Source organism: Dictyostelium purpureum (genome assembly GCF_000190715.1).
Source record: "Dictyostelium purpureum unplaced genomic scaffold DICPUscaffold_74, whole genome shotgun sequence".
Lineage (NCBI taxonomy): Eukaryota > Evosea > Eumycetozoa > Dictyosteliales > Dictyosteliaceae > Dictyostelium > Dictyostelium purpureum.
The window spans coordinates 19,100-44,973 of record NW_003519411.1 but is presented as its reverse complement, the minus strand read 5'-3'; the positions used below and the strand labels follow the sequence as shown (position 1 = coordinate 44,973).

The window sequence follows — 25,874 nt, the reverse complement described above, 5'->3', positions numbered from 1 at the left end:
TCGGCTCTAATATACTAACCTCCCCGTGGTAGAGCTGGAAACACTCTTTACAAAGAGTGGTGAATGGTATAAAAAATATAAATAAATAAAATAAATAAAATAATGGTATAAATATCATTTTATTTTCTTTCAAAATTATTTATAAAATCTTTAAAATTTTATTTTTTTTTTTAATTTTTGGGCATTTTTTTTTTTTTTTTAAAGTTTAATTAAATTTTTTTTAAAAAAAGAAATTAATATTAATTTTATCAATATGGTTTTATGAAGGTTTTTCACGCTAACGATAATTGGTGAAAACTGAGAATAACGATAATTTTTAATCACTATTATTTATTTAATTTTTTTTGAAAACAGATAAACCTTTAGTCGGTTGATATTACCGGGCTATGTTCTAATTTTTCTGTTTTGTTACCGCATGTGTAAGTCCATGAAGAGTCACTATAATATAAATAAGTTCCAACCCCATGTTCACATTTTGTTTGATATGCTTGGTGATGATGGTCATGTCTATCATGGCTCCCCCCAAAGAATGTTTCTGAAGAGCCTTGAATACCACAGTTACAAAAATTATTTGAGTTACTGTTGCATTCACATTTTAAAAACCTTTTTAAAGGCCCATACCATTGGACTTTAAGGTTTCTATGACCACAACATGGACACTTGGTATCTCTAATATAACCACCAAAAAGAAAGGCAAAACCATCATGGATAGAAGAAAATTTTGATAATAGTGTTACTATTTTATTTTGTCCAGAGATATCAGCTAGTTCTTCATCTATATTTTTATTTTTGTAAAAATCTTTTGGTATTGTGATATAATGTTTACCATCAACAATTTTGGCTGATAATGGCTCCATTACAAATACCTCTTTTATATTAGCAACTGCTGGTTCAGATTTTGGAATATCTATTCTACCAATTAAACTATAAAAACCAATTAAAAACAAAATTAACCATTTTATAATAGAGATAGAATTTTTTCTATTTCTATTAGTAACTCTGGGTGTGTCAGCAGATACATGGACAGGATGGCTTACTACTTGATCTCTAAGTCCTCTACCTACAAGGAACCTTTCTAAGTCATACAATGTTATATTTCTATCAGAACATTTTGAGGGAAATCCCCTAAAAACATTCAAATCTTCACGATCCATGATAGATTTTTGAAATAAAATCCCTAAATCTTCTATATCTCGTTTAATAGTTATAATTCTACCATTTATAAGAGTTTGATCTTTTATTTCTTTGAAACAACGAACACAACCAAAATTATTTAATTTTATTTCATTCTGGTCATTTACTAAAATATTTCTGGCATTTATACCGCAATGTATAAATCTCTTACTTTCGAATACTATTAATAAGTCAATAATTTGATTTATTACTGCTTTTACAAAATTTAAATTTAAATCAAACCCTCCTAAAATACGATCTTCGAGTGTAATACCATTAAAAAGCTCTGTGGCTACACAATAATATATATTCCCTTCTATTGTAATTTCTTTTGCCTTTTTAAACTCTAACATACCAGGGGGTCGTGGAATTAGGGCAGAATAAGTCTTTTCTCTTAAATACTTTTTTTTTTTATGGTTAATAAATTGTATTTAAATTTTAAAATTTTGTTATAAACTATTTATAAATACCTCCTCTTGATCAACCATTGCTTTGACCATTACATTCTCATTTGCAAAAAATCTTTTTCCATTTTTATTTTCATTATTAAAATATACTTCTTCAAAGTCCTTGCCATAAGTTTTAATTTTAAATCGATTTAAATTCCTCATTTTTATTATATAAAAACTATGGGAGATAATAAAATTTAAAAATTTTGAAAAAAAAAAATAAAATATTCTTTAAAAATTTCGAAAAAAAATAAAATTTTAGAACTTAAGTATAAACTTAATGGTTAAGTATTTTTATAAATTTTTTAAACCTGGAAATTTTTTTTTCTTTTATTATATTATTTACCAGGTTCTTTTTTTTTCAAGCTCTTAAATTTTTTTTTTTTTAAATCAAATAAATCTACTATTAAAATAAATTAACACAGAGATCATTAAAAATTGAAACACACTTTTTATATTTTCTTTTTTTTTTTTTTTTATTATATATTTAATAAAACTCACTAGAAGTATTTATTTTTCCATATTACATTTAATTGCTGATAATAAGCCTTAAATAATAAATGTTTTTTTTACAAATATTATTAAAAGAAAAAGTTGAAACAAATAAAAGTGAAATCAGCACCTCGAACCACTTTTTTTTTTTTTTTTTTTTACAAAAAAAATAATATATTTCAAGTTTATTGAAGAAATTGGTAGAGTTATCCAAAATGACATGGTAGAGTTTACAGAGTTTAAAGATAAAACCAAGTGGTAAAAATGAAAAAACCAAAAGATTGGTTGTATTAGATAATAAACAAAAAAGAAAAATAAAAAATGAAAAATGAAATTTTTTTTTTTTTTTTTTTAATTTTATAATTAAATTTTTTTTTTTTTTTTTTATTTTATTTTATTTTATTTTATTTTATTTTATTTTTCATTTTATTTTTTAATTTATTAAATCACATTATAACACTACATATTTGTTTAATAATACTATAGTAATATTATAGAAAACCATAATATATTTTATGTCAAAAAGAACAAATTCAAATATATTAAAGACCAGTAACAGCAATGATAACAGCATAGATGAAAATAGTTTCGATAGTACAAATAGTACATTAAATAACAGTCTTAATAACAGTTTTAATAATAGTTTTGAGTTTAAAGATAGTTTGGTTAATCCTAGTCCAATTAAAAAAGTAAAGAATTTGTTCGATTTTTCAAGAGATTTAAATGAACAGTCAGAAGACGAAGAGGATGAATTTTTAAAAGATGATGATGATATACCCAAAGATAAAGATTTAGAGCCAAGTACAACTACGACAATAGCCACCACACCAACAACACCTAATAAAACAACAAATAACTTTCTCGATTTTACCTCAAGCTTTCAAGCTGACGAAAATGAAGGTATAGACAATGACGATTTGGATCTTAGCGTATCTGCCGATGATATTCTACTTTCACAATTCGAAACATTAAAATCAGAATGGGACTCCAATACATATAAAAAATCACCACCTATAGTTTTAAAATCAGTTTTTCATTTTTATTACAAGGATTCTGAAAAAATAATTGTAAATGATTACTTGTTATTTTTTTTATATAAGGAAAACAACCATTAACATTTTATTTTATTTTGATCTATAGCAACAATTAAAAAAAAAAGGGTTGGTTAGAGTTTTTCAAATTTTAACAAGTTTAAATGACTATTATTTAGTTTTAACATCAGATTTTATACAATGCATAGAAAAGTTAAAAACCGAATCTAATGTGGTCAGTTCAAAAGTTAAACCAGAAACACTAACAAATAATATAGTTAAATCATCAAGTCCAATAAAATCAGCACCAATAGATACAACACTATTATCAAAGCAACAGGTTTTGGATTTATTTATTAGCAGGCTAATACCAAATTTCTCGGATATATCAATCAGTAAATTTAAACTACAACAGGTTTTACAAATTAAAAACTCTCATCAAATAGATAATATAGTTACCATTTTGGTTCAGTGCGGTTTATTATTATTAAAAGAAGAAAATATTTATTATTTTAGTACTCCTGGTACAGGTGGTTTTTGTTCAAGTTTAATTAAGGGCAGAAAAGAGATAGTTTCATTCATAGATCGGTTAAAGTATAAAGAAATTTTAAAATCCGAATTGTTAACTAAAAGGTTTCGTTCAAAAATAAGTGTACAACTACTCTATAAAGATTTATTAGGCTCCAGTAAAATTAAAATGTAATTATAAAATATTAAAAAACCAATTTAAATATTTAATTTAAACATTAATAACACTTAACTAATATTTATTTTAAATTCTTTTAGTATACCAACTACTCAGGGCGAACTAATCAGAATTACAGAACACCACTTATAAAAAATATTATAAAATAAAACAATAAAGAGGGAAATCTAAATTTTTTATTTAAGATACTTATATAATTTTTTTATTTAAAATTTAAAAAAATTAAAAATTAAAAAATTAATTCATCCCATTAAATATCATCATTGTAATTTGACTAATAATATGTTGCTAATTAAAATTAATAATAATAACTTTATTTTTTTTTTAATATTTTATTTATTAACCTTTATATTGATTTAAAATTTTATGTTTTTTTCTTAATTTATTTGGTTTTTATTTATTGATTTTATCGATTAATTTGTTTGTTTTCTTAATTTATTAAATACCTTTTATTGCTAAAATGGAGTTTAATATAATAAATGATTTATAAAAGTTTGAATTAATTCCCTCTTTTATGAAAGAGTCGTTAAAATATTGAATTTCGTTTATACCTTTGCTATTTGATTCTTCAAGTAAGTATAGTTGATTCAATAGATTTGTATAGTCGATAAATTTTGCTTTCATTTGATCCAAATTTAGGTTTTTATAGCTTAATGATCTTTTTTCCAAAATTTCTTTTAAATCATTGATATCTATTGTATCAATTTCTTTTAAAATTACCTATATAAAAATTAGAAAAATATAATATATTAGTAAAGAAAAGAACTAAATTTAAAAAAGAAAATAAATGTAATTACATTGCTTTCTCTTAATATATAAAAACCATAGTTTTGATATACCGAAAGGTAAATGCTTGAGGTTCCTAATGTATCGTTTATTAATTCGATCATATTTAGATTTGGTCTAGTTTGTTCGATATAATCAAAACTTGGAGTAGAAGAAGAAATTGATATAATTTCGTTTAATTTAATATCATTAATCTGCTTCCAATCATTTGTTTTTTTTTCAATAAAATCTTCTACCTCTAGGTTTTTCATTAGTCTCTTTGAATATATTGATTTATCTTCCATTATAGCATTGTGATCGTTTTCGTTCTTTGTATAAAAGCCACTTGGATAGATTTCATTGTATTTGTAGTACATTGGTATTAACATAATTGGAAATAATGTAATAAATTTAAATAGTTTAATTCTATCATTTCCTATATAATAATTATTAGATTCTTTTTTAAAAATAATCATTATAAATATTGTTTACATACTATATGTGTTTTTTAATTTTCTTTCTTCAAATGTCAAGTGTTTAAATGAACCTTCATTGTTTTCGAATGGGGGTTTTGGGTACACCCTTTCTAATATTGATTCTGTGTGTGTGGATTTTATCTTTGGTAATAATACTTGGTTATAAACATTTCTATCTTTTATAAATTTATCTATACCATTTTTAATTGAGTTTGTGATGAATTTATAATACAATTGTGGTGTTGATGCCATGATTGGAAATAATAAGTGTATATAAAAACAAAAAAAAAAAAATCAAATAAAAAAGATTTTTTTTTTTTTTTTAAATTTAGTGCAATTCTTTAAGTTTTTTTTTTTTTTAAAATTAAAAAACTTAATTTTAAAAAGAAAATCATAAAGTTAGAGCATACTTCATCAAAACCAAATCATTACCAAATATCAACCATTTTATTTTTTCTTATTTTATTTTTTTATTTTAAAATTTAATTATTTTCAAATTATTCATTTTTTAATAGTGGTGTAATTTGTTGTTTTAATAGTGGAGATATTAAATAAAATAAAACAATAAAGAGGGAAATCTAAATTTATTTTTTTCCTAAGATATAATACAAATGTCATAAATAAATAATATTTATTTTCTTTTTTTTGGAATTAAGGTTTTTTTGATTTTAAACTATAGTTTTGTTATTAGTTTTTTTTTTTTTTTGAAACTGGTTCAAGAGTATTTTAAACTTGAAGAAGATAATTGATACTGAAGAGTTGGTTGGGTTTCTTTTCTCTTTAAAGAGAAACCTACTTTTTCACCAAATAAACTAATTAATTTATCGACTTTAATAGTTGATGGTTGATCTTGGAAAGCTACAACAGTTGATTCTTTTTTAATATTTAATCTTTCACCTAAAATTCTCTGAGTTTTGAAGTCTCTACGTAATTTTCTGATTTCATTTGTTTTTGATACATCACCTTCTGGATCTTCGGCACTAATAAATTGGAATTGATGCTTTCTAAATGATGATGATGGTGATCCGCTAATTGGTGATCCACCATTTGAACGATTTTCAAATATTTGGGCATTGCCGCTAGTATTACCTTTTGGTATATTAATACCACCATCATAAGATGATGATAACACTGGATCATCGTCTGGATTTTTACCAAAGAATTTCTTTAATTTGTAAGATCTAACGGTATCTGGTTGTGGGGATACCATTTGATGAAGTGGTGAGTTTTGGTTTGGATCATATGAACCTGGTGCTGATACACGAGAGTAAAAATGAGTATTTTCAACGTCAAATCTTTCACCAAAAAATACATGTAATCTGTGATTCTTGTGTTTAATTTTATATTCTTCTTTTAATTTGAGTTCTTCTTCGCCCTCTTCAGAATTTAAACTGTATGTACTAACACTATTTGGTATAGTATTAGTTGTTGTGTTGGTAGTAGTGGTTGTAGTTGTGGTAGTAGTGGTTGTTGTATTGCTATTATTAAATGATTCTCTAATTGAGCTTGGTTCGTCTTTAGCTGTTTGGTTAGAAGTATTGTTTGAACTTGTTGGTTGATCTATTATGAAAGTATTACCCTCTTGGTCATTATTGTTAATAACAATTAAATTAATTGTATCATCATCGATAGTTCTCTTTGAAATGATTGGTTCACTTTTAGTGTCACTATTTAATTCATCGTCGTCATAATTGTCTTCAGCAATATTTAAATCGCTATTGTCTGAAAATGGTCTTGGTGATAGAGATGGAATTAAAATACCTGCGCAATCTTCTTCCATTATAGTATCTTTATTTTTGCAGCTTTCTGTGGCCATGAACAAAGCTTCGCCCATCATTAGTTGGTTGCTATCTGAGGTTGGAGAGTTGATTGGGGTTGGACAGGTACTATTGCCAATAGAGCCACCTTTACCTGGAGACAAGAGAGTAAATGGTTGGATATCGAGTTTTGAAACATTGCCCTTTTTCCAAGGTCCACCACGACCTCCATTGGCAGAGTGTTGGTGTGGAGATTTTGGTTTACCAGCAGGAACCATTTCACCAAATAATTTATGTAATTTGTATTCTCTAATGTGAGATGGTTGTGGTGCAAAATTAATTGATTCTTTTTCCTTCTTAATATCTAAACGTTCACCTAAAACTTTTTGAGCTTTAAAATCGGATCTTGTTTCTTCTGGTGATCTAGATAAGAGGTTATCGAAATTATTACTACTTCCAGCACCATGAGTTAAATCGAAATCGCTATCTGAAGATATATCGTCAATTGGGAAAATACCGCCACCACCACCTTCACCAATAACACGTTGCTTACTAATTGGAATTTTAACACGTTCACCGAAAAACTTGTTTAACTTATGAAGACGAGCATTCTCTGGTTGGGAGTTAAATGGTGGTGATGAAGTTTCTGGAGTAGTTGAAGCTCTAATTTTTTCATTATATTCGACCTGCTCGGTATCAAACCATTCCCCAAAGAATACATGAAGTCTATGGTTTCTTTCACTTCTTGGGCTACTACCAAATTGTCTTTGATTACCCTTATTTTCTTCTTCTTCTTCTTCTTCTTCTTCATCTCTTTCTTCATTATTATTACTATTATTTTGGTCATTTAAGAAATTATCGTTTTCATTACTATAATTATTAATATTACCATTTGTTACATTAGTATTACTGCAACCGTCATTAGTTGATAAACTTTCATTTAAAATTACAGCTGGTTGTTCACCAAAAAAGTTTTTGAGTTTATATGATTTTACGTTCGATGGTTGGGGAGCATACTGTTCTTTAGAGTTGTCGATAATCTTTTCACCAAAGAATTTGATTAAATTTTTTCCATTAAATTCTTTTGTGTTTGTTGATAATAAAAAGCTATCATTTGAATCGCATTCATCAGGATGTTGTTGTTGATGATCAATTTCTTTTTGAACTTTATCGTTTGCATCAATACTATTATTAATATTTGTTGTTTCAGTGATAGTTGTTAAACTTGAATCACCTTCGATATTATCGCAAGCATTATTATTTTGATTTTGATTTTGATTTTCTTTATTATTTTCATTTGGTAAATGTTCAATATTAACTCTTTCACCAAATATTTTATGAATATGTCTTTTATTGATGTGACTTGCTTGAAGTTGATGGTATCTTGCTAAGGTTTCTAATGAAATTTCCATATTGATTGGTTCTTTCTTTTCTAAAATAGTTTGAAGTTTATCTTTAAAGTCTTGTACGTCGTTTGGTTTTTTTGAACAAACTTTTTCAACAATCATTCTAGTGTGGGAAATAACTTGTGGGAAATCGGAGTATGAGTGAGCTTCAGAATGCCAAAGAGATTCGAAAAGATTAAAAGTGGTTACAAAAATTTCATCAAACCAGTTACTACCAGAAAATGCAATATCCCAAAGATTACCCTCGATGTTTTCTCTACCAATTCTAAATATATTTGAAAGTGTAAAAGACAATGAAATTGCAACGGTTGCTAATGGATATGATCTACTATTTGATCTTGGTTTTGTTATAATTGGTCTTTCTTTTAATTCAATTTCTTCATCATTATCGGCCTCAGTGTTATTTTTGTTATTATCATTGTTATTATCATTGTTATTGTTACTATTATCGGAATTTGTTAACATTGTATCGGCATTAAATAAAGATTCTTCTCTTTTAGTTTGGGTTAATAATAAACTTTGGAATGGTTGTGTATGTTGCTTTGAAAAATATGAAAGATTTCTTAGAGCTATAACACCAGTATTTTTAAAATCTTCTATTGGATTTGCACTCTATTTTTTTAAAAAAATTATAAATTAAATATTAATAACTATATCGTAATTTTTTTTTATAAATCCAAAATAAAAAATATTTACTCTAAAACCTAATAACAACCAGTTTTCAGAACTAATACCAAATGGCAAAGTCGATAATGCAGATGACCAAAGATCGGATAATAAAATTTGGTGTGATAAAACTTTGTCAATATTAATTGGATGAAGTCTTTGTACATGTAATTCTTTCATTAAATTATTCTAAAAATAAAATAAATAATTAGTAATTTTTTTTTTTTTCTAAATTTTAACTTTTTTTACATACTCTTAAAACTATATATTGTGTATTTTGACAAATTCTTGGAGTTGATTTTGAAAATTCTAAAATAAATTTAAATACAGATTCTGAATGTAATCTATTTAAATAATTTACTGGATTTGGTGATAATCTATACATATTGTTGATAGTTGTCAAAATGAGACGAACTACATCGAGTTTAATATCGGCCTTTTCATATGGATAGTTTAAAATATATAAATAAAAATTATTTGAATATTCATTCGAAAGAGATTTAATTGCATGATCTATTAATGTGAAAAGTGATGGTGAATCAACATTATTATTATTATTATTACTAGTATTATTATTTGTGGTATTATTATTACAGTTATTTGAGCCAATTGAATATGGTTTATAATTTGATGATGGTGTTGGAACTTTATTTGGTAATGATTGTGGTGATGATGATTGAGATCCTGTATTTGCTGTTGCACCACCAATGTTACTGTTTGTTGATGAAGAGGAAGAGGAGCCATCTTTTTCCTTTTTATCTTTATGATGTTCTTTATCTTTTTTATCTTTTTTACTTTCTTTGCCAACCGATGGTATTTGATTTGTTGTATTATTGTTATTGTTGTTGTTATTTGAAAAATTAGAAATTGGTAATGATAAAGATGAGGATGAATCATCGCTGGTTAATGAAGTTGATACTAAAAATACTAATAATTGAAGTGAATGTGTTGATGGTGCTAAAAATACAATATTGATAATTCTTTTGATGACATCTGAACTTAAAAGCAATAAACTACTCTTTTTTGTGCCTTCATACATTAATAATGCCAAATGGATTTGTAAATTTGATATACCATTTATTATTGCTGATTGATTGGTGTTGCTTGTTGTTGTTGATGAAGAAGAAGAAGAAGATGCTTGACCTCCACTATTTGAAATTTTAACTGATTGTAATAATTTTTCTAGAGGTTGAATATAATGATTTAATGGTCTAACTTTTAAAAACAATGTGCTGTCACTATTTATCAATGGGTTATCACTTGATTCTAGCCATTGTCCTGATGTTGCCTCTTGAATTGAATAATGGGTATATAATTCATCTTTTGATTGGGGTATAGTTGCAAGAATTCTCTTTAATCCATTATTAAATACTATTAAATTTTCAAATAAATTCTTTAAATGTAATGAAAATAAAATATCACCTTTAAAATCATATAATGATTCACCACCATTTGGATTTCTAATATGAACTTTCATTTTATTATTACTTTTATTAATTATTTAGTTATTATTTTAATAAATAATTTTTGGTTTGATTATAATACAAAAAAATTAGAAAAAATAAGAAAAAAAAAAAAAAAAAATATTTTTTTCTTTATTAAATTAAAATTTATAATGTGTGTGGGATTGGTATTATTGTGATAATGATGATGATTATTACAATATTTTATATTTTAAGGTGGTTTGTATAATATTCCTATTTTTCCAACAATTTCTATTATTTCTATATAAAATTATAGTTCTGATTATAACTAATTTATATATTTTTTGAAATAATAATTATTATTGAAGAGGAGTAAGAAAATTAAAACAAAACAAATAAAACAAAAAAATTTAATAAAAAAAAAAAAAAAAAAAAAAAGAAAACACACAAAACAAACAATAAGTTATAATATTATTTTATTGTGTAGTTGTTATATCTATTATTATTTATTTTTAATTGGGGTTTTTGTTTTTATTGTTATTGTTGTTGTTATTACTAAATAGTAATAAATTAAATATTTTATTTTTATTTTTTTTTATTTTTTTTTGAATGTAAAATTTTTAAAAAAAAAAAAAAAATAATTTTTGCAAAAAAAAAAAAAAAAAAAAAATAAAATAAAAAAAAAAAAATAAAATTTTTTAACGTAATCTAATCATCCAAATTGTATATTGGGTGTGTGTACTATTATTAATATAATTTATTTATTAAGTTTATTTTTTTAATATTGTGTTTAAATTGAAAAAATTGGAGGGTTGGGGGTATAAATTAATTTGTGAGGAAAAAAAAAAAAGTTAATCAAAAAAAAAAAAATAATAAAAAAAAATTAATAAAAAAAAAATAAAAAAAAAAAAGAAAAACAAAAGCTTTTTTATTAAAATTAAATTTAATGATGGTGATGATTTTTATTAAAGTTAAATATAATGATAATAATATCAAATATTTAATAACAATATCAATAGTGCACTATTACATTAAATATGATTATTATTAATAGTACCACACTATTATTATATTAATTTATTTAATTTTTTATTTTTTAAAATTTTTTTTTTCACATCAATGATCAAAAGAGCTTTGTGTGAAGTGGGGGGTTATTTATGCTGTTCGAGATTTGAGAGATATTTTGTGTAGTTTAATTGTGTGTACATGTATGTGTGTGTGTGTGTTCGCTGTGTTATTTTGTAGAGGTAGGGAATGTATATTTAATTATAATTAAAATTATTTTTTTATTATTTAATTATGTGATGATAAATGATATTATTTAATTATAATAAAGTACGCAGATTGTAAGATGGGATTTGGTGTTAAATATACAAAAAATATTAATATTGCATTCTCTATTATTGCCACACATTTTAATTATAACACTAGTCATTTTTCCATTTTGGTAAGGTGATATTCCCATTTATATTATGATTATAAAATTATGTTTTATTGTTCTAAAAAAAAAAAAAAAACTGTTCAAAGATAGAGGCAGAAAACATAATATTTCAATTAAAACTACACAATCCTCACACCAGGCATACACTAAATATATACAATTTATATACATTAAATGAGAGTTAGAAAAAATCACCATTAGACAACCACACAAAGCAGTACACACAAATCAGCACACACAACATAACACACACCAAATAATAACACATATACACTCTTCTAATCAATAAGAGATCATTTGTATTTACATTTTATCATAATTATGAGTAAAAGATAAAATTAATTTTTATCAATATTTTTTATTTATTTTTTTTTTTGATGATGAAGTATGATTTAATCACAATGGAAATAAATTCGCCATTATTATAATATATTTTGATCACATTTATTAATTTTTAATAATTAATTAATCACACTTTAGAGGAAAATTTTCCCTTTTTAAAACAATAGTATTTTCAAATTAAGGTTCATTTTAATTTCCATTTAAAGTTAAATTAATTTATTTATTTTAAATACTGAAAATAAAAAAAAATTTATTTTTTTTTATTTTTTTTTTTATTTTTTTTTGAAAATTTAAAATTTTTTATTTTTAAAAAAATTTTTTATAAATTTTTTAATTTCATTTTTAATTTAAAAATCATCAGAAGCATATTATTTAATAATAATATATTTATATTTATAAATAAATAATGGATTTTAAAATATCCATTTCAATACCACCTGACAACCCACCAATTGCCCAAGTTGATCATACTGGTAATGAATTCCCCTCAAAGTAAGTTTAATTAATAATGTTAAAATAATAATCACACTGTTTAAACAGTTAAAAGTTAATTTTTAAACTAAATTTTATATTTTTTTAAAAAAAAAAATATTTTTATTGTTATTTAAAATATAGTCAATTATCTAGAAATGAAAAATTTGTACAATTATTAGGTCAAATTAGACATCAAAAAGAAGTAGAATTACAAAAACTAAATGAAGAAAAGAATGAAAAACAACCTAAAGAACAACAGAAAATCGATGAAAGAGGACCAAATCCAATGCAAGTATTTTACGATCATATAAATATGGCAAGGATTGAATTGGAACAATTATTATTTTTAATTGATATGCTAAAGAATGATCAAGTTGGTTTGAACAATAATGATAAACCTGGTGATTCAGAAACACAGCAAATTTGGGATTTAACATGTAGAATTGCAACTAAACAACAATCATTAAAAAGTGTATCTAATAAATTAAAATTGGGTGCTGTGAGAATGAAAGACACTATATCTACAATGTCAGGATGGTGGAATGATGTCAGCACATTAAGAACCAAATGGAGATTAAAAGGAAAAGACCAACAATCAATGGTGGCGGGTGTCTCTGCATCGCCTCTAATGGGTATGGGTAATCAACAAGGAAAATCAAATAAAAGACTATCAATTGACTATGGTTATTATACATCCGGTTCGTTTATTGAGCAAACCGAAGCTGATTTATCTAGAGGTCCTAATGGCGAAATTAACATTGACTTTCCCAATTTACCTTACCAAGCATCCATTAATAAGCGTTTATATATTAATGTAAAGTCATCAGACTCGAAAACATTCCACAACCATTCATCATACCTAAAAAAACTCCCATCATTAAAATCAAATGCCGCATTATTATTAGCAGCAGCCAGGCAACAACAAGGATCATCCATGCCAAGAACACCAAACTCATCACTACCTACATCGTCTGCATTCAATAAACTTCGACAACAACATCAAATTCAACTCTTACAACAACAACAACTTTTACAACAACAAAATGATAATCCTGATGATCCAGAAGAGCTTCATAGAAAATTCATATTTAATTGTACAAGTCAACTCAACAAAGCACAAAAATACCAATTTAATTTTGAAATATTTGACCAACTCTCTAAAGAGGTTTCACACTTATCATCAAACACCTCGGCATCGGGTAGTGGAGGTTCATCATCATCTGGTCAACCTAACCAATCAAATTTAAATCAAGCATCACCAAATATCCCACCATCAGGGGGTACATCAGGCATAGCGAGTATGTTGGGCTCAAACTCTTCTACATCAGGTAGTGGATCATTATCAACAACAACAGGTGGTGAAAACATTATGTTAACAGAAAAAGAAATAAGAATTGAATGTGGTAATTTTAATCTATTTATTGGTATGGATTCAAAGCCAAATAAAAATAAAGACAAAGATCAACAACAACAACAAAATAAAGAAAAAGAAAAAGATCAACAAGATCAACAAGACCAAGACCAAGATCAAGATCAAGATCAAGAAAATGAAGAACATGAATCAAGGGAAAAAGATTTAATTAATATTGATAAACTTCAACAATTATCACTTGTAAATAGCTGTAATACTAGTAAAAATATTATATTTACAGATGAAGAAAAAAACCGTTTATTATTTGTTTTAAAAACTGTATTAAAGAAAATCTCTGTGCTCCAACTAAAAAGATCTCAAAAACAATTGACAATGAATTTATCAAGAAGAACTCCCAGAATAATATTTGGCAAAAAGATTCCACCCAACTCTCACAATGATGACATTATCTTTAAAATTACCTCAATTGTTAAGCATATGGATACCTACTTAAGAGTTTATAAAGTTTTAGAAATACTGGAAATGAAATTGCCAATTCGTTTAAAATCAACTCCTGCCGCTGAACCATCTTCATCGTTATTTATATTGAACTTAATTGACTCATCACAAAATATAAAGTAAGTTTTAAAGATTAAAAATTTAAAATAACAATTAAAATGATTATTAATATATTTATCTATTTTAGGAATCCAATGGTACCAATCGAAATTTCAATCAATCAAAATAAAATCGATGTTGTTCAAGGACAAAATAGATCATTTTCAAATAAAGATGAAATTATATTGGGCAGTTTTATTATCAATTTAATACGTAGTTACTTTTTAAATAATAATATTCATCCATCACATTTAGATATAGATTACAATGATGAAGAAGATGAACAACAATATTTTGAACAAAACAAAAAGTTCAAATCATCAAATTGTTTTATTGACGAAAATGACAGAGTTATCAAAAATTTAAGTACTATAAATAAACACCATCAGGCAATTGAAAAATTCTTCAAATCTTTAAATAACGATATTTCAAATAAATAGGCTTTCAATTAATAGAAACAAAAATAGAACAATAAATAAAAATATCTATCAAATTTCTAAAAAAAAATAAATAAATAAATAAATAAATTGGTCCATATACCCATAAATATACATATATAACCCCTTTTTTTATTGGACAATTAAATTTTTTTATTTTATTTTTTATTCTTTTTATAATAAATTGTATAATTTTTAATAATATAATTTGGTATGAAAATATCCAACAGGTTTCTTTTTTAAAATATTATAATAAATCAAAAAAAAATTTTTTTAAAAAAACCTTTTTTATTTGTAATTCAGATAATTACTCTCTTGCACATAAACCCAAAAAAAAAAAATTTTATTAAAAAAAAAATTTAAAAAAAAATTAAAAAATGATTTTTTTTTTTTTTTTTTTTTTTATTTTTTATTAAAATATAAACACATAATACATCAAAAACCAATTGGTGTAATTTTATAAGAAAAAAAAAAAAAAAAAAACACAACCCAAACTATATGTTGTGTGTATAGTTGTATTTTATTTATTTATTTATTTTGTGTAATATAGTAATTGTGTGTGTTTAATTGTAACTTTTTTTGTTTGTTTGTTTATTTGTTTGTGTAGTATATATATAAATTTTTTTCCTTTTTGTTTTTAAAAGAAGGGAAGAAATAAAAAATGGCATCAGACAAAGATAAACTTTGGATGATCAAAGTTGACATTAAGAAGGGTAAATCAATTGTTGGCTCCGATGGTTCGACTTGCAGTCCATATCTTAAAGTTTGCTGGGGTAAAAAACCACAAAAAACCAAAGTAGTCACCAAACAATCAGAACCAGAATGGAACTTTTCATGTCAATTCGAAATTAAAAAAGAAAAATTTTCAACTGTAAGTTCATATAATTAATTTACAATGAATATTTTCATTATAAAGTAAAAAATACTAATATTATTTTTTTTTTTTAATTAAAAATATAACAGAGACCAGGTATCGAATTTGAACTTTTTGAACATAAACAATTTTCAGAAAAAGAAATTTCTAGAACTACATTCCCATTACCAGATTCATTAATTTTAGGTGAACCATGTAACTATACCGTACCAATGGTTATTAATACCCATAAATCTGAAGTCAAGTGTGAAATTCATATCGCTATTACTGCAGTTAATTTTGGTAAAGATAAACAAGATGAAGAAAGAAAGAAACAAGAAGAAGTTCAAAGAAAATTTGTTCAACTTGTTGAACAATTAGCAACTGATGCCAAAGCAAGAGAGGGTATGTTAAAGTTACCATACGATGCTAGATTAAGATTAGTTGAACAACATAGAGATGTAAGTAGATAAATAATATTTTATTAAATATTTGCAAATGGATTTGGACTATACTAACACTTTTATTTCTTTATTTATTAGAAATTAGCAAATGAAAAACAACCAGATGATTATGTTGTTTTATTAATTAAAGAAATTACAAGAAAGAATGTTGCTTTATCATCTGGTAATCTCACCAAATCAATTTCATCATCAAACGGTTCACTTTCACCAACTACTCCAAGAAATGAAGATGGTTTATCCATTTCTGAACTTAGAAATATTAGTGTAGCCTTACGTTCACGTGGTTTAGATTGGATCCATCAATTCCATAAATTAGGTGCCACCACCCGTTTAGTTGAATTATTAGGTTTATATACCCAACAAAAAGAGTAAGTATTTTTATTTTTATTTTTATTTTTATTTTTATTTTTATTTTTATTTTTATTTTTATTTTTATTTTTATTTCATATTGTTTTTTTTTTTTATTATCTAAAATTTTATTGTTTATTTTTTATACAATAATTTATTTTGTTTTTTTATTTATTTTTTATTTTACTTGTGCGTATATTCCCAATTTATTACTATTATTGATTATTTATGGTTAATCCAACAATTTTATATTTCATAATTATGTCATTATAATAATATTTAAAAATAGAATTGTATATTTAAAAAAAAAAAATCTTTTGTAATAGTGTGGTTTTTGTTTTAAAATGTGTGTGGTAAATAATATTTATATATGGTGTGTTATTTCATAGAGATAAAGGTGTCACCGAATATTAATTTTTATATATATATTATTTTATTTATCAAATTCATTTTTTTATTATTAAAAATTTATTTTCTTTGCATAATTTTTTTTTTTTTTTATTATTTATATTGTACCAGTCATATATACCATACAGTTATTATACCATTACAATATCTAAATTCATTTTTTTTTTTTTATTTATTTTTTATAATTATAAAATTTTTATTTATTTTTTTTTATGGATTTAAATAAAATTTTGTTAAATACTAATTACCATAATCATAATCACTATAATTTTTATAGTCATACCGAGGATAGTTTAGGAAAGCAATTGGAATGTTTAAATTGTATTAAAAATTTAATGAACAATACAGTTGGTATTGGTTATATTTTTGGAATCAAGGATTCATTCAAGACCATAATTTTATGTTTAGGTTCTCAAAACGAAAAGATTAATGAGTTGGCTATTGGTTTACTTAATACTATTTGTTTTTTACCAAAGATTAATGGTCACAAGTAAGTTTTTATTATATTATAAAACAAAATATAATATATTTTATTAACAATATATTTTAATTTTTTATTTTTTATTTGAATAGGCTTTTAATTGAATTATTAAATTACTATAAAGAACAAAAGAAGGAATCAAGAAGATTTATTTCAATTGTTGAATCATTAAAATCAAAACCAGGAGTTGTTGAAACAAGAGAAACACTAAAGACCAAATCAATTTATTTATCATTTATTAATATTATTGTTAATACACCACCAGAAATTGATTTACGTTTAGCCCTTCGTCAAGAATTTTATTGGTTAGGTATTAAAGATATCTTGGTCAATCTTTCAAATTACTCTTATGATGATTCACCAGAAATGGATATGCAAATTACTGTATTTGAAGATGAAGAATCCAGAGATAATAAAGAAATGTCTGAACGTTTCAATGACTTCAAAGGTGTCAATCTCGACAGTGTTGATGAAGTTATCAAAACTTTATTAGATCGTATTCGTCCAATGGGTTTGGTCGATTGTATCCGTGAAATTGTTAAAGATCTCTTATTGTTACCAATTGACGATGATGTTGGTATTAGAAATTGGGTATTGGCTTCAAGAATTATAAAACAAATTTCACTTCGTGAAAAAGATATTGGTATCGATGAAGATATCTTATCACTAGAAAATCTTTTACTCACATGCGAACAAGAAGCTAAGGAAATTCCATTAAAATCCCATATTGAATCGCTCAAGAAAGATACTCAAGATCTTAACAAGAAAATTACAACACAAGAAATTGAACTTAAAGAAAAAATGGAAATAATGAAGAAAAATGATGAATTAAACGGTAAACAATTTGAAGAGTTTACAAATCAAAGTAAAAAGAAAGATGAAGAAATCAATTCATTAAAAGAAATGATTGAAAAATTAAAAAATCAAGCTCCAGTTGTCGTTGTTGCTTCATCTTCAGCACCAGCCGCTGCTGCCCCACCACCACCTTCCCCCACCACCAGGAGGAGCCCCACCACCACCTCCACCTCCCCCACCACTAGGGGGTTCAGGAGCCCCACCACCACCTCCACCTCCCCCACCACCAGGGAGGAGCAGGGAGTCCCACCACCACCACCTCCACCACCAGGATGCGGCCCACCACCACCACCTCCCCCACCAGGAGGTGGTCCACCACCACCACCTCCCCCACCAGGAGGCGGCCCACCACCACCACCTCCACCAGGTGGCTTTGGTAAAGGTCCACCACCACCACCAGGTGGTTTTGGTAAGAAGGCTCCAGCTCATCCACGTAAAGAAGTACCATTACCAGGACTTAAGATGAAAGGTTTACAATGGGTTTCAATGAACGATAAAAAGATTCAAGGTACCATTTTCACTAAATTTACATCAGATTCCGCCAAAGATATCAATTTGGATTTCAAAGATATTGAAAATGTTTTTGCAGCCAAAGTTATTGAAAAGAAAGAATCAACTGCCCCAAAGAAGACAGGTCCTGTTCAAATTATTGATCCAAAAACTTCACAAAATCTTTCAATTTTCCTTTCACAGTTCAAAGGTAAGTCATATGATGAAATTTGTGGTGCCATCCAAAAAGGTGATGAAACAATGTTCCAACCAAATCACATTGATGCTTTAATTACTTTCCTTCCATCAGAAGATGATATCAATAACATTAATGAATTCCTTAGAGAAGAAAAAGAAGTTTCTAAATTAGGTCCAGCTGAACAATTCTCACTCAAGATTCATTCAGTTCCACAAGTTAAATCACGTCTTTTAGCATTAAAATTCAAGAATACTTATGAATCAAAGAAAACTGATCTCAAACTCGACATTGAAAACTTTAAACAAGGAACTAAAGAAATCAAAGAGAGTGAAAAAATTCCAAAACTTTTAGAAGTCATTTTAATTTTAGGTAATTTTATTAATGGTGGTACAGCTAGAGGTAATGCTTTTGGTTTCAAATTAAATACCATTACTAAATTAGCCGATACAAAATCAACAGATAATAAAATTTCATTGGTCAATTATCTCACCAAAGTTGTTGTTAAAGATTTCCCACATCTCCATACTTTTGCTAAAGATCTTACTCATGTCGAAGCTGCCTCCAAAGTTTCACTTTCTGTTTTAGCTGCTGAAGTAGCTACTTTAAGAAAAGAGTTTGTTCAAGTTCAAAAATCAATCGAAACCCTCAATTCAGGCGAAGAAAAAGATGAATTCAAAACCAAATTTGAAGATTTCTGTGTTCAAACATCAGAGGATATAGATTTAATTACCTCTGCTTCACAACAAATCGAAACTGACTATAAAGAACTTTTAGCTGTATTTGGTGAAGACTCAAAGAGTGAACCAAATGAATTCTTTGGTATGTTCCTCAAATTCATGGATCAATACGATAAATCCACCAAAGAAAATGAACAACTTTCAATTCAAGCCGAAAAGATTGCTAAAAGAGAAGCTGCCAAGAAACTTAAAGAAGAAGAAGATGCCAAGAAGAAACAAATGGTCGAAGAAGGTAAACAAAAGGGTGAAGAGAATATTGTTGATGATCTCTTAAATACAATTGCTAGTGGTGATGCCTTCAAGAATAGACGTCGTGTAAGAAAACAAGGTAAAAATGTTGATTTAGACTCTGTTGAAGCTGCAATAAATGATCAAAATTAACATTAATTATAATTTAACAATTTTTAAAATAAACAAAATTTTTTTTTTATAAACTATATATCTTTTTTATTTTTTAAATTTCTTTTATAATAAATATTATATTATAATATTGATTGTTGTATTCAAAAAACATAACAAATCATAATTTTTTTTTTTTTTTATTCCACGATATTTTAAAATTTTAATTAATAGGAACTATAACCATTTATATCAGTTTTAATTTATTTAATAGTAGATGTATTTAATTTAAAAAAAAAAGAAAGAGGGAAGTTAAATTTGTGGTTGTATTGTTATAGATTTTGGGTTTTATATTTTTATAAAGGGAGCTTGTAAAAAATTTACAAAAATTTTTTTTTTTTCAAAATTTTAAAGATAATTTTTTATTTTTTTGAAAATTTTTTTTTTTTAAATTTTATTATTATTTGCGGTATTTTTTACTAAAATGGAGAATACTAAAATGGAGAAATTAAAAAAAAAATTTGGGGGTAACTTTGAAGAAATAAATGAAAATAATGAAAATATAAACAAAAGATTTTTTGCAAATGGGAGTGTAATGGTCAAAGCAATGGTTGATCGAGATGAGGTATTTATAAATTGTTAATAACAAAATTTTAAAATTTATTAACCATAAAAAAAAAAAAAGTATAATAGAGAAAAGACTTATGCTAACCTAAATCCACGACCCCCAGGTATGTTAGAGTTTAAAAAGGCAAAAGAAATTACAATAGATGGGATAAAATATGGTTGTGTTGTCATAGAGTTTTTTAATGGTAGAACACTTGAAGATCGTATTTCAAAAGAGGTTGATTTAAATTTTGTAAAAACAATAATAAATCAAATTATTGATTTATTAATCGTATTCAAAGAAAGAAAAATTATACATTGCGATATAAATCCCAGAAATATTTTAGTAAATGACCAGAATGAAATGAAATTAATTGATTTTGGATGTGTTCGTAATTTCAATGAAATTAATGATCAAACTCTTATAAATGGTAGAAATATAACTATTAGACGAGATATAGAAGATTTAGGGATTTTATTTCAAAATTCTATCAAAAATCGCGAAGATTTGAATGTTTTTAGTAAATTTCCTTCGAGATGTTTGGATAGAAATATAACATTGTATGACTTAGAAAAATTCCTTGTAGGTAAAGGACTTAGAGATCAAGTAGTAAGCCATCCTGTCCATGTATCTGCTGACACACCCAGAGTTACTAATAGAAATAGAAAAAGTTCTATCTCTATTATAAAATGGTTAATGGTTTTGTTTTTAATTGGTTTTTATAGTTTAATTGGTAGAATAGATATTCCAAAATCTGAACCACCATATGTTAATTTAAAAGAAGTATTTGTAATGAAACCATTATCAGCCAAAATTGTTGATGGTAAACATTATATCACAATACCAAAAGATTTTTACAAAAGTAAAAATATTGATGGAGAACTAGCTGATATCTCTGGACAACAGAAAATAGTAACATTTTTCTCAAAATTTTATTCTATCAGTGATGGTTTTGCCTTTCTTTTTGGTGGGTATATTAGAGATTCTAAATGTCCATGTTGTGGTCATAGAAACCTTAGAGTCCAATGGCATGGGCTTTTAAAAAGGTTTTTTAAATGTGAATGCAACCATAAAACAAATAATTTTTGTAAATGTGGTATTCAAGGCCCTTCAGAAACATTCTTTGGGGGGAGCCATGATAGACATTATCATCATCACCAAGCATATCAAACAAAATGTGAACATGGGGTTGGAGCTTATTTATATTACGGTGACTTCTCATGGACTTATACTTGTGGTAACAAAACAGAAATATTAGAACATAGCCCAGTAATATTAACTGAGTAAAGGTTTATCTGTTTTCAAAAAAATTAAATAAATAAATAAGGTTTTAATTTTTTTTATTTAAATAGTTTAAATATAGAACCATTTTTTACCATCAAAATTAAAATAGAAATGGTAAAAGAATGCAAATAAAAAAACAAATAATAATAATGTTATTTTGTAAGTTGTTATGTTGAATGGGAGTGATTTGATTGATTTGGTATCTTCTCTAATATCTATAATCTCTTCGTTTTTTATTTTATTATTTTTGTATCCATCTTGTTTCTGTTTGTATTCTAATTTATCTCGGTCTTCATTTGCTTTGTATAGGTCATAAAAGGTAAAATGCTTAGCTTTAGATCCGAATATTGGTGTTGATGATGAAAATGTTGATTTTGCTTGAGGACCAAAAACAGAAGCGAGAGAAGATTGTATTAATGGTTTGGTTTGAGTTTTTCCAAATTCTATATTTATTGTTCTATTTCCAAACGGCAGGTTGTTGTTGATAATGGAAGAACCAAATTGTTTATTTTCAGTATGGCTGAAGCCAGGTTTAAGAGATGAGATCCCATTTGGAGCCGAAAATGAAGCAGGTGCTAATACAGTAGATACAGAGTTGATTGTTTGGGATTTTTTAATATCTAAATTTATGTCTTCTTTATCTTTATTGATTTTTTCTTCGAGTTTACTACCAAAGCTATAAAAAAATGAACCATTTTCAAAACATTTACTATTTACACTTTGCTTTTTATTTTCCAAAAATGAGTTATCTTTTGGTACTGAAAATGAAGGTAAAAATATTGAGGGGTCTACAATTTTATTTGTTTTTTGATAAATATCAAAGGTTTGATCTGGTGTTTCTGTATCGCTGATTGGGTCCAAAATATTTGAAAAGAATATCGGTTTTTCATTAATGTCTATTAAATCTTCAGATTCTATTATTGCATTGATAGTCGTGTCGAATTGTTCAATAACATTTTCTTTAATATCTTTTTCTTTTTGTTCATCTGGTTTGTTTTCATTGAAATCCCTTGTTATTTCACCTCTTTTTTTCCTTCTTTCAATAAAAGAGTTCTTAAATGTTTCTCCAGATTTATTTGAATCTGGTATAGTTTTTGTATTTAAATCCAACAATAACTTTAGTGGGGTTTGGGTTTTTCTAATTGATTGAATAAAACTACTAATAAATAATGATTTCCTTTTATACAGTGATGGACTGAAAGTTTCACAATTTCTTTTATAATAATAGTCGGAGAAATATAAAGATTCATTATATTGTTTAGTTTTAATTAAATAATCAATATTGATTTCTCTAAACTCTTCTTGATTCTCTTTAAAAACACCGCAACTATTTAGTTCTAAAATATAACTATCGCAATCTTTTAGTTCTTCTTCTGTTAAATTACCCAACAATAATAAAGACTTTGTTAAATTAAACAATGCATTGCTTTTTTCGAAAGGATGGTTTGATTGTCTATATTGTAAAGCCAAGGTTATTAGTATATATTTCGTATAAAATTAAAAATAATAATAGTTTTATTTTAATGAATAATACTCTTTAAATTTTTTAATTAAATTTTCAATAATATTTTTTATATTATTATTATTATTATTATTATTATTATTATTATTATTATTATTATTATTATTATTATTATTATTATTATTATTATTATTAATATAAATACTATTACTATTATTTGTTTTTATATTTTGAAACATTTTATAAATAGTTATAAACTAAAAAGAATAATAGAATTTTTTTTTTTATATTTAAATACCTTTGTTGAAAAATTGAGATAATTTAAATAATGTTTTATTATATTTTTATTTATTTATTTTATTGTGACTTTTGTTTAATATTTATTAATAAATTATTTTTAAAAATAAAAGAAAAAAAAATACTGTTTACTATCATTTTATAATTGAAACTATTGACTATTATATATAAATGATTACAGTCGATTTATAAAAATGAAAGCAATGATTCAGTTTTTTTTTAAAAATTTTTTTTTAATTTTTTTTTTTTTAATTTTGTTTTTTGTTTTTTTAATTTTATTTTTTATTTTTATTTTTATTTTTATTGTTTTTATTTATAAGAATATAAAAAATGAATCCTTTTGAAGAGGAAAATCCATTCGATGTAATACCAAATAATAATAATAATAATTTTAATAACAATAACAATAGCAATAATAATAATTATAACAATGTTAATAATGATATTAATAATAATAATATAAAACAACAACCTATTTATAATACTAATATTGATGGTGCAAATAAACAACCAACAAAAGAAAATACATTTATAGACCCTCTTTCAAATAATATTAATAAGCGTGCTAGTCTGTCAGTAAAACCATTACCATCACCGCCAACCCAAAAAAAAAAAGAAACCAATATAAATAGAGATGATGAAAGTAATCCATTTTTAACATCAGAACCACAAAAATCTTCAACAAATAACCCGGAAGAATTAAACCCATTCATAACATCAAAAAATAATAATAATCAAGATGAAAATAATCCTTTTTTAGTAAATAATAATAACAATAATAAAAATATTACTGATAATATCAATAAAGAAACACAAATAAATAAAGATGAAGAATTAAATCCATTTATAGCATCAGAGCCACCAAAATCTTCATTAAATAATTCAAACTCTTCATTTAAAAGTAATAATATTAATAATAATATTATTAATAATAATAATAATAATAATATTCAAGACCAAGAATTAAATCCATTTTTAACAAAAGAGATAAAAAATAACAGTGGACCAAAAAATAATGATGATGAATTAAACCCTTTTTTAAATCAACCAAGCGATAGCAAAAAACCATTACCACCACCACCAGTACAGCAACAGCAACAACAACAACAACAACAACAACAACAAAATAATTTTCAATCATCTTTTGAAGCAGCACCAATACAAACACCAAGCTTTGATATTGACACCTTAATTAAAAATATTAAACATCAAATGAATAAAGATTTTGAAAACAAAGAATCGGGTTATAAGAGCAACATTAAACAACTAAGCCAACAAAATGACTCATTAAAACTTTCATTGGATGAATTAAATAAAAAATTTATGCAACTATTAGAAAAAAATGAAGAGTTAACAAATACAAATCAATTTATAAATCAACATAAAACTCTTATAGATGATAGTCCAATTAATAGCAACACATTTAATTTAAATCAAGAAATCAAGAGATTAAATAGTTATAAAACCTTTAGAGATAAAAAAGAACTATTAAAGAAGGCGTATCAGTCAATGGACATGGACTCTACTTTGACGATACTTCATTATATTTATAATACTCTTAATGCAAGCTTGTTTATCAATATGGTTCAATCGATATCAAGTGATCTCTTTGACATGTTTTTAGGTTATCTTCGTAGGATCGGAAAATTCAGTGATGTCATCGCTTTACAAAAACAGATCAACCAAAGAAATGAAGAAATTTATATAAATTTATTTTTAGCACTTCAAGAGAAACAAGATATGAACAGAAGAGCTTTGTTGCTTACTCAATGGTTTGACTCATTTAGCCATATGGTATCAAAAGAAAATGGAACCATTTATCAAAGCTTTGAAGTAATATTAAAACAAGTAGAAGTTTTCCTCTCTGTATTAAATAGACAAACAAAGATTGAAGAATTTGATAGATCTTTGGAAGCCAAAGGAGATATCGTTTTCAGCAAAGTTAAAGATTCAATATAGTAGGAAGATCACTCTACGATACAATCTATATTGCTTACTATACCATCCAACTGCACCCAAAGATAACTATCATCACCAATAGCA

At 25.2% G+C, this 25,874-nt stretch overlaps 9 protein-coding genes across 9 annotated transcripts in view; 5 read left to right on the top strand and 4 right to left on the bottom strand.

The window, feature by feature from the left end:
• Positions 1-362: 362 nt before the first annotated feature.
• DICPUDRAFT_150586 (uncharacterized protein) lies at positions 363-1,784 on the bottom strand (the record flags this gene model as incomplete). Its single annotated transcript, XM_003286538.1, has 3 exons — positions 363-438; positions 622-1,574; positions 1,644-1,784. 3 exons carry the CDS (start codon positions 1,782-1,784, stop codon positions 363-365), a joined length of 1,170 nt encoding a protein of 389 aa, XP_003286586.1.
• An 845-nt stretch (positions 1,785-2,629) lies between these two features.
• On the top strand, positions 2,630-3,848 carry DICPUDRAFT_150585 (uncharacterized protein; the record flags this gene model as incomplete). Its single annotated transcript, XM_003286559.1, has 2 exons — positions 2,630-3,181; positions 3,255-3,848. The coding sequence occupies 2 exons, from the start codon at positions 2,630-2,632 to the stop codon at positions 3,846-3,848; spliced, it is 1,146 nt and encodes a 381-aa protein (XP_003286607.1).
• Positions 3,849-4,289: 441 nt separating this feature from the next.
• Positions 4,290-5,344, bottom strand: DICPUDRAFT_150584 (uncharacterized protein; the record flags this gene model as incomplete). The annotated part of the gene is made up of 3 exons (XM_003286537.1): positions 4,290-4,571; positions 4,649-5,052; positions 5,113-5,344. 3 exons carry the CDS (start codon positions 5,342-5,344, stop codon positions 4,290-4,292), a joined length of 918 nt encoding a protein of 305 aa, XP_003286585.1.
• A 395-nt stretch (positions 5,345-5,739) lies between these two features.
• On the bottom strand, positions 5,740-10,398 carry DICPUDRAFT_94211 (uncharacterized protein; the record flags this gene model as incomplete). Its single annotated transcript, XM_003286536.1, has 6 exons — positions 5,740-6,586; positions 6,671-8,867; positions 8,952-9,110; positions 9,175-9,665; positions 9,717-9,937; positions 10,148-10,398. 6 exons carry the CDS (start codon positions 10,396-10,398, stop codon positions 5,808-5,810), a joined length of 4,098 nt encoding a protein of 1,365 aa, XP_003286584.1. The 3' UTR covers positions 5,740-5,807.
• A 2,079-nt stretch (positions 10,399-12,477) lies between these two features.
• DICPUDRAFT_97438 (uncharacterized protein) lies at positions 12,478-15,125 on the top strand. The gene is made up of 3 exons (XM_003286558.1): positions 12,478-12,620; positions 12,744-14,591; positions 14,660-15,125. Exons 1-3 carry the CDS (start codon positions 12,535-12,537, stop codon positions 15,009-15,011), a joined length of 2,286 nt encoding a protein of 761 aa, XP_003286606.1. The 5' UTR covers positions 12,478-12,534; the 3' UTR covers positions 15,012-15,125.
• Positions 15,126-15,669: 544 nt separating this feature from the next.
• DICPUDRAFT_150581 (uncharacterized protein) lies at positions 15,670-20,223 on the top strand (the record flags this gene model as incomplete). Its single annotated transcript, XM_003286557.1, has 5 exons — positions 15,670-15,879; positions 15,972-16,322; positions 16,404-16,693; positions 17,359-17,571; positions 17,655-20,223. 5 exons carry the CDS (start codon positions 15,670-15,672, stop codon positions 20,221-20,223), a joined length of 3,633 nt encoding a protein of 1,210 aa, XP_003286605.1.
• Positions 20,224-20,665: 442 nt separating this feature from the next.
• DICPUDRAFT_77467 (uncharacterized protein) lies at positions 20,666-22,075 on the top strand (the record flags this gene model as incomplete). Its single annotated transcript, XM_003286556.1, has 2 exons — positions 20,666-20,806; positions 20,867-22,075. 2 exons carry the CDS (start codon positions 20,666-20,668, stop codon positions 22,073-22,075), a joined length of 1,350 nt encoding a protein of 449 aa, XP_003286604.1.
• A 66-nt stretch (positions 22,076-22,141) lies between these two features.
• DICPUDRAFT_77466 (uncharacterized protein) lies at positions 22,142-23,773 on the bottom strand (the record flags this gene model as incomplete). The annotated part of the gene is made up of 2 exons (XM_003286535.1): positions 22,142-23,525; positions 23,607-23,773. The coding sequence occupies 2 exons, from the start codon at positions 23,771-23,773 to the stop codon at positions 22,142-22,144; spliced, it is 1,551 nt and encodes a 516-aa protein (XP_003286583.1).
• A 388-nt stretch (positions 23,774-24,161) lies between these two features.
• DICPUDRAFT_77465 (uncharacterized protein) overlaps positions 24,162-25,874 on the top strand; it is a gene marked incomplete at both ends in the record, with an annotated part of 2,129 nt that continues 416 nt past the window's right edge. The window contains one exon of the mRNA XM_003286555.1: positions 24,162-25,772. Coding sequence (XP_003286603.1) covers positions 24,162-25,772 — 1,611 coding nt within the window. The remainder of the gene's footprint in view (positions 25,773-25,874) is intronic.

Bases quoted from the DNA above. Each gene is read 5' to 3' on its own strand.
- DICPUDRAFT_97438 (XM_003286558.1), top strand. From the start codon at position 12,535: ATGGATTTTAAAATATCCATTTCAATACCACCTGACAACCCACCAATT. The intron at 12,621-12,743 runs GTAAGTTTAATT...TTTAAAATATAG, and splicing joins GGTAATGAATTCCCCTCAAA to TCAATTATCTAGAAATGAAA. The intron at 14,592-14,659 runs GTAAGTTTTAAA...TATCTATTTTAG, and splicing joins GACTCATCACAAAATATAAA to GAATCCAATGGTACCAATCG.